This window comes from Etheostoma spectabile, chromosome 22 (assembly GCF_008692095.1).
Source record: "Etheostoma spectabile isolate EspeVRDwgs_2016 chromosome 22, UIUC_Espe_1.0, whole genome shotgun sequence".
NCBI lineage: Eukaryota > Metazoa > Chordata > Actinopteri > Perciformes > Percidae > Etheostoma > Etheostoma spectabile.
This window is the reverse complement of record NC_045754.1, coordinates 12,788,330-12,796,756: the sequence shown is the minus strand read 5'-3', so window position 1 is coordinate 12,796,756 and position 8,427 is coordinate 12,788,330. Positions and strand designations below refer to the sequence as shown.

At 40.1% G+C, this 8,427-nt stretch overlaps 1 protein-coding gene across 1 annotated transcript; it reads right to left on the bottom strand.

Annotated features, from left to right (window-relative positions):
• Positions 1-5,702: 5,702 nt before the first annotated feature.
• bhlhe22 (basic helix-loop-helix family, member e22) lies at positions 5,703-7,819 on the bottom strand. The gene has a single exon (XM_032504500.1). It carries the CDS (start codon positions 7,501-7,503, stop codon positions 6,697-6,699), a length of 807 nt encoding a protein of 268 aa, XP_032360391.1. The 5' UTR covers positions 7,504-7,819; the 3' UTR covers positions 5,703-6,696.
• Positions 7,820-8,427: the final 608 nt, after the last annotated feature.

The window sequence follows — 8,427 nt, the reverse complement described above, 5'->3', positions numbered from 1 at the left end:
TGTGTGTGTGTGTGTGTGTGTGTGTGTGTGTGTGTGTGTGTGTGTGTGTGTTGAGCAGTGAGCGATTCACACTGTTATTGTGTCATACTCCATGTCTTTATTTCAATTTGGAAGCCAGAATTAATGAATATCAGAGAGTGGAGATGAAATCCACCTCGCCTTAGCTTTAATGAACCCTGAGAGGGTCAGGATCTGCATATTGATCAAGACAAGTGATCCCTGTCTCTCTCTCTTACACGAACTACACAAGAACACACACATACACACACACACACACACACACAGACCACATATACAGAGATTCCTGCAAGCCCAGGATAGTTTGATGTATAATTTGGCCAAAAGAATCTTACCTTTTTAAAGCTTAGCTTGTAGCAGTGTTTTAAATGTCTGAGTGCTTCTGAATATCATGCTAATTTTGACAGTTCACATGATCCAGGGAGGCTGCTGGGTCACTGTGAGCTCTACATCTAGTCCAATCAAACAGTGGCACATTATCTGAATTTTAAGGTCACAGAAATTGAAAGTTTGCAGCTGTCTGGGGAGCCTTGATATATTCTAACAGACTAAGTTATTTTTGTGTTGCTGTGACATTGCACGGATACTTTAATGATGCGGAAAATGGCTAATTTCGTATTCACCACTATATATTTTGATTATGTGGGCTATTTTAACCGGAGGGAAAAAAAACAAGGCTAAAGGTTTTTTTTTTTTTTTTTTTTACTAAGGCACCATAAAACCAAGTGAATTGTCTCCCAACAGTATCCATAATTTGTTTTATTTGGTTCAAATATTTGCACACTGAAAGCACTTTCTTCTAGTGCACCAGTTTGTTTTCTCAAATCAAGAGTGAATTTTTGTTTTGAAGAAAACAACCTGCTGTGTCCAAACAACACTGCAAATTACTATGCTCTGCCATGGCACTTTAATTCCCCAAGGAATAAAAGAACATCAGATTACGGCACAAAAACAGAGCCATCGGTAAACACGGATTAGGGGATTGGGACTTAATCTGATTAATATGGAGGCAGTTGGAATATAAGCGTTGTTACTCAACAATTGTATTCCAGATGAGAGGATTATCACACATTACTACGTCATTTTGTACGCTTTCAGAGCTAAACACGCCACCATATGTTTACCTGACCTCAAGGCTACATGACCTCTGCCTCAGAGAGAAAAAACATTTCCACTATAATGAATTAGGAGCTCAGGAGGCATGCAGGAAAACATAGTTGGTACAGGAAATGTCAGTATTTCAAGAAAATTGTCCATAATGCTTAAATGAACTTGAACTGTTGATAAATAGTTAAAATGTCATAAAATTAAATTCAGAGAATTAGCTGTTCAGGTCAAGCTGTCAGATTTGTGTAAATTAACAGCCCTGTATCTCTAAATGCACTCTTGAGAAAATAAAATAACGGATGGACTGCATTTACTCGACTTCTGCTTTACAGTACAAAGTGCTTCACAATTTCTCTTATTCACCCATTCCCACACAGATTGGCTGGACTCTGTCTCATGGACTTTTGGTGTGTGTTCTCGCAAAATTTGTAAGGGATTATGGTTGTCCCCGTGTTGAATTTCAAAGAACGTGACGCTTTGAGTACACGCTTACCGAGCCCTTTCTGTGAGTCTGCAAAGCGTTGTGACGTGTACCACGCAGAACATAGGGAAATCTGGAAATTACAAAGATAGAAAGAACAACACAACAACGGAACGGACCTGTTGTCCAGCTTGTAAAACAAGAGTTTGAAAAAAATTGAAATCAGGCAGCCATCTCCTGTTCCTTCGCCATGTGGAAAGTAACAAACTTAAAATGAAAATTCCTAAACCAGTGTCAGCAAGTTCTTTGTTATTTAACATCGCCAAGGTCACATGATCTTGTGAAGTGCTGTCCCAATCCAATTTATACCTATCCAAGCCCATGGCCTCACACTCTCACTCACTTGGCACCTGAGATTAGTTAAGTCTGTGAGTCTTTAGTCCTCAGGGCTCACTTTGGGAATGTTCTATTCATACACCGATGGTGGTGGAGCTGCCATGCAAGGTGCTGGCCTGCCCATTGGGAACAATACTTTGACATGCGCATAGGAGGAGTTGGGATCGAACCGCCAACCTTGTGATTAAAGGTAAAACGGCCCTGCCACTTGTAATGTATATATTTCATAAACATATAACACAGGGGTAGGTGCTTGAAAGATTAACACAGGCAATACCATAATTTTAGAGTATCAATGAAGTTCACAGCCGTAGCTTAATTCGAAAAAGTATTTCCCTTTTTTTGTTTTAGGAAAACCTATAATTTGACGTGCTGCATCACTTCTCTCAACCAAAGAATGACTAGATGGTGGGAATTTTCCCTGTTAAACAATATTAACATACTACTGTCAAGGCAATGTAATTGCTTCAGTTAAGTAGCTAGTCTTGAGATCCGGTCCTATCAGGTGTCTAAAAATATCTGACATAACTTTTGAACATAGAGCTTTAAAATTGGATTGATTTGCCAAAACATATGAGCAAGGGAGGTGGAGAGAGATGTTCACACTTTAGGATTCAGTTTAGCCATTTACTTGAGAGAAATGCAATTAATAAAGTGCCTTAAACTGCACCAGGCTGTCTAATACTGTCTCCTTCAAAATCCTCAAGGTTCTGTTACACACAACCCCAAATCCACTTCATGCTGATTTTGAAACCTAAGAGGAAGTATGCAAGTTGCACAGCTGATCAGAAATAGTAAACAGCAGAGGATATTGCTTCTCTAGCTGTGTAATCTTGTCAAAACAAAGTTTTTCTTTTACTGTACATTGAAGAAAACCACAAATTTGCTGAAGACATCACTTCTCAAATGTGGGGGGGAACTGACTTAATCGTTTAAATACCTTGCACCTCTATAGCTCATAATAAAGGTTAAATAAGCAATGTACATACCTAACAAAATTGAGCCCTTTAGTACAGTCGTATTAGCCTGCATTCTGTGCACAACACAAAGACAACATTATACATGGCCTGACACAAGTGAATTACCACCCAGCAGTTGATTTGGTGCCTCAGCCAGTGCAGTACATATATCTTTATACACAGTGTATGACACAGCATAAATGAATCTATTGCCAGAGTTTAGCCTGTTACTGATATGGAGAGGACATTTCAATTCAATGCTCTTATGTATATTTTGACTTTCATGTTTATCATCCTTTGCAGACATCACATCCGCGTTATGAATAGGCACCCTGCTGGCCCTTGATATGGTAAATTGGACGTTTTATGGTTTATGAAAAGGGGTGTTTTTTATCTTCCACTTTTATTCATGAGTCCAGAGTCTTGCTGTAAATTCTTTTCAAGACAGATTCAGCTTTATTAGACTCATGAATAAAAATGATCTTGCCTGTTATGACTACTGGCTGCGGTTGGTGGTCACTGAAGAAAACTATTCAGTCCATGACACTTCTGAGTGCCCAGTCCAACCCACCAACATAATGTTTCAGAGACCCTTGTGTGTACATGACATTTCACCAGCTTGGAACGATGGCTGAAACACTACAGAGTGTCTAGCAGTTCTCACATCAAGAGGAATGTGATGGCTTTTGATTTATAAACCTCTCACTTAAATCATACAATGCTTCACCTAAGTGTTGTCATCCTCTTGGTAGTTCTAAACGTCCTTTGCCTTTGAGCTGATATTTCCTGTGCTGTGTTCTTTTTTCCACACACATATGGCTCCATCTCACCCCTGGGGAATTTCCTCCACTGGGCTAATGTGAATATTAGTATGGGTTAAATGCTCCAGTCATTTGTGCATAAATACATATTGCATAATTAATGTTTTTGTGAAGTCTCAGTTACCAAACAGAAGTGGAGTGAAAAAATACATTTCTGGGTCAAAATGTAAAAATCTGACTTAAGTCCTGAAATAGATGATTTTTTTTTTTTAGCAGGAACTGCTGACAGGATTTGTATGCCAAAGATGTTTGGATGTCTCCTGGTTAGTTCCATTCTTGATTAAGAGCTGTTCTGTGTGACGATTCATGGCATTAAGGAGTGTGATGGGATTAAATGGGACACTGTAATGACTCTGTTGTCGGAGTGGCTCAACATACAGACACAAAGCTGAGATCGGAGACTGGCTGAAACCACAAACTCACTGTTGTAAACTGGGAACACAATGTCGTTATTGTTCACATGTACTGTATGAGGAAAGATAGAAACCAAACTAGCTTTTTTATGTGTAAAGTATAAGAAGAAAAACTTTGATCTTAAGGGCACTTCATGTTTATTCTTATTTATGTGTGTCAATTTAAAACATTAAAATTAGATTTGGATATTTTGGCTTTTATTTAGTTATGAGTGTCTAAAATGTTGCATGTTTTCACATTTGAACTAAATATGAATGTTAGGAAAATGTCATAGTAACTGGTAAACCTTTTGCCTTCAGAAAACTTTATAATATGAATCTACACAGAATTATTTAGATGTCTGTAAAAAATCCTTTGTATTGAAACACTATTTGTTGCCTTAGAGAAGTGAATCTCTGCAGGTAAGTCATAATTTATTACCAAAGCTGTTAGTCTGACAGGAAATACTTAATGGTTCAAAATCCATAATAAAAAAATAACAGTACATGAATTCAGAAGAAAGAAACTCTGTATTACTCTGTTCCCTTTAAACTCAGTTGCCTCTGTCCATGGTGCTGACGTTTTTGACCCACACACTGACTTCACTATATTTGTGACAAATTATGTATAGACGTACACTTTAGTAAAAATGCTGTTTAGATTTTGCTTATATCAATAGTACTTAGATTGTGGCTTTAAATACGTTTTGTCTCGACTTCGAGACAAATATATTTTTAAATATTTTAAAATCGTGTTCCTAAACGTTTCAAGTTCTGATTCAACTTCACTTCCTGGCTACATTTCTAAAGATTAATAACCGTGTGAGAGTGACTGGTTTTAGGATTGAGATTATGTAATATAGACTTTTGTGGTTTGGCCTTCATCAAAATGTTTGGGCATAGACAGACAACCGAGGAGGACAAAGGGCGAGTCGATGGGAGTGCAGCTGATGGCTGCGTTGTGATTAAAGACACCAAATTACGGCAATGAACAGTGTCCTAATTACATTCCTTAATCACATTCTGGAGGTCTAATTGCCTTAACGATGTGTTCCATTACGTGAAGGCAGGTATTACAGTCGACAGTTTTCAAACACACTTGTTTTCGAATTAAGGGATTATTACACGCCTTCACGGAATTGTTTTAATAATCACAATAAAGGTCGGAGCTTTTTTTTTGTTTTTTTGTTCAAGGAGCATGAACCTCTTCTTTCTGCCTTGAGGTAATATTCCCTAAACACGTCTGGCCTTCGCTCCAAAGACGTCACTTATAGTTTAAGAAAAGAAAAGTTATCGGTTTTGATGGAGCAGAAAATTATTGAACAATTCTTTCTCAGTGTACTTGACAACTAATGAGAGTCCGAGACTGACAAATAACAGCTACACCACCCCCAGAAACGATGGTTTGATTTTATAATAAGCACATACATATATACCTTCAGTTTGATTTGAGATTAAACCGTAATTAAATGTCAAATTAATGTATCAAATGTCCGTGTGTATTCATCAAATGCACAATAAAAGTTAAAGGCAGTTTGCTGTGATTCCACTGACACTAAACTTCACATAAGATGAATAATCAGAAGGGTTTCTGTTGTTCAAAATATTTTAATAAAGCTTTTCAACACTGAAATACATACAAATGGCCCTCTTTGCTCATATAATAACTTAAGTATCTACAATTATCCACATCGTGACCTGACAACGTCATTAATCTGATGACCTCGATCATCTTGTGTGAGAAGAAAAAAACGCAAAAGATACAACAACTAAGAAAAAGACTACAATGTGCAATGCAAGCGAAAATATCCAACAGAAATATCCAAATTAATAAATAGCAAAAGACACACCGAAACACCTGAAACTAATTGATTCAGGTTCTCTAAATGTTTCTGAATTTTTATTATATCACAGTGCCCTCAAAAAGAAATGTAATAGGCGTGCGCAACTATTAACAAGTGTCTGGATTAACACATAAATATCTGACTGATTAAACGACTTAACGTCATCTATATCATCTAATCATATAACTTGTCCTTGTTCATGACATTCCACGTGCTCAATAGAAAAGTTCATTAAAACAGGCCTTGAACCAGTACGCAAACAACAAATGTCTCTGAGGTGAATGAAAGAAAACTCGCAAAATAAATAAATAAGGAAGCAGCAGAAAGTGAGGTTGGACCTACGCTCCAGGAAGGTGTCCATCTATTTAAGTGAAAAAAGTCGCAGGTTGTCAGGTCACCCAAATCTCCAAAAGGGTCCATAACAGAGCAAGTGATCAACAACTCACTCAACACTTGCAGCCACTCTTACAGGCCTACTGTACTTGTTTGATCTTCACTGCCATTCATACCAGCACTTTAAGGATGATTTATATACACAATCAAGTATTGTTTGAACAAAAAAGCGCGTTTTGAATGCATTTAGTAAATATTATAAAAGTATTCATCGGCATTACTTCTTTGTCTCTAGCCTACTGACTTCAACAACAGTAGCCTCACAGGTTTCTCTCTCCAAAAGTGTTCTTAAAAGTGGTTTCTTTTCTCCCCCCTGTGCTTCTCGGAGTCCTTTGTCAGTCGCAGTTAAGGCTTGTCAGTGCACTGTTTGCAGAGGCTGGAGGTGGCGTTGTTGAATAGGGCACACTTATCTGGGCAGGAGGACGCAGCCACTCCGGTTGGGAAGGGATATCCGGGCGGCTGGTCGTACGCGCCCAAGCCCGGAGCTGCGAGGGCAGTGGTGGCCGGTATCGAGGCAGCAGATATGGCTTGGCCCTGGTTGAGATACGCCACTAGACGCCTCATCTCCTCCAGAGCCTGCGCCTGCATGAGGATGTAGTTTTTGGCGAGCAGCAAAGTGGCAATTTTGGAGAGTTTCCGCACTGACGGGCTGTGCGCGTAAGGGATGACCCCTCTGAGCTCATCCAGCGCGTCGTTCAGATCGTGCATCCGTCGTCTTTCTCTGGCATTGATGTTTAGCCTCAGTGTTTTCTGCTCTTTGGTTTTCTTACCTCCTTCTCCTTTCCCCGAGGGCACCGTCCGCCCGTCGGCCAAAAGGACCATGTCACACCTGCCGTCACTGTCATCGTCTTGACTCTGCTCTCCGCCGCTGCTCTCCGCTGCCGAGATCCTGTTGGCGCTCTCACCGAAATTAACGCACAAAGATCCGGTCGGCAGACCCAGTGGCCCCCCTCTACCTCCCGCCAGTCCTCCCGGCTGAATCGAGTCTTGATCGGTCTGGTCAAAGCAGCTGATAGGTGACTGCCGGTCTCTGGCTGCTAGTTCAATGCCAGCCGACGACCTGAAAGGGTCCATTTTTTTAGTGGACACAGCGCTAAGAGTTTTGTGAAAAATGTCCCCTGCACTGCCGTTCAAGTTCATCCTTCTGTCCATAGCCTCTTGGATTCCGCGTTGTTACAGGCAACGGTCGCTTCTGGCAACTCTTTGTGCGCGCCTCTATGAGTTTGTTCCTCGGTTTGCGCTTTACGAGTTTAGTTGTGTGTCAGTGGAGAAGTTACAGGCTCGCGCGACTTGTCAGCTGAGGTGTGGAGACGAGGAGGAGACTCATGTAATAAGTGTTTCTCTCTCTCTCTCTCTCTCTCTCTCTCTCTCTCTCTCTCTCCGTCTTCCTTCAACGGATCTCCACTATTATTCTCGTTACGCACGAGACACGAGTCTTTTTACATCATTATCCCGAGGCGGGTTATTAAAGGATTCGTCGACATCCTCTCACTCTCTACCCAATCCGGTAACGTTATAATTAATGGCATTTCAACATGACAAACAATACTGTGTGTGTGTGTGTGTGTGTGTGTGTGTGTGTGTGTGTTGTGTGTGTGTGTGTGTGTGTGTGTTGTTGGTGTGTGTGTGTGTGTTGTTTTTTGTGTGTGTGGGGGGGGGGAAAGCCTTCTGATTGTTCGCTTTTGTGACATTCTCTTCAAAAATCAAAGTAACGTTTGCTTTTAGTTTTCTAATTTAATATTGGGAGACTTTGTTTCAGTCAGTGTTTCGTGTTGTTGCGGCATTTTTCTTTTCTTATGTCACTATTTTGTTGGCCCCTTTTTTAAACATGGCACCAAACCTTCACTTGAATTCAGAGACAGACCACGCGTATTGTTATCAAACTTGACAGGACACTCTGCAGCTGACCTGAGCTGACCTGAGCTGACCTGGTTTCACTTTTCATTTAGCCTGTTTTCAGGTTTTTAGTTTAGTTCCCAAAATTGAGTATGAATTTCTCTGTTTAACTATTGTATGTCTCTCAGTTTTCCCACGACAGCTCTTAATATGATTTACTTGTGCTCATACTGCCATCTA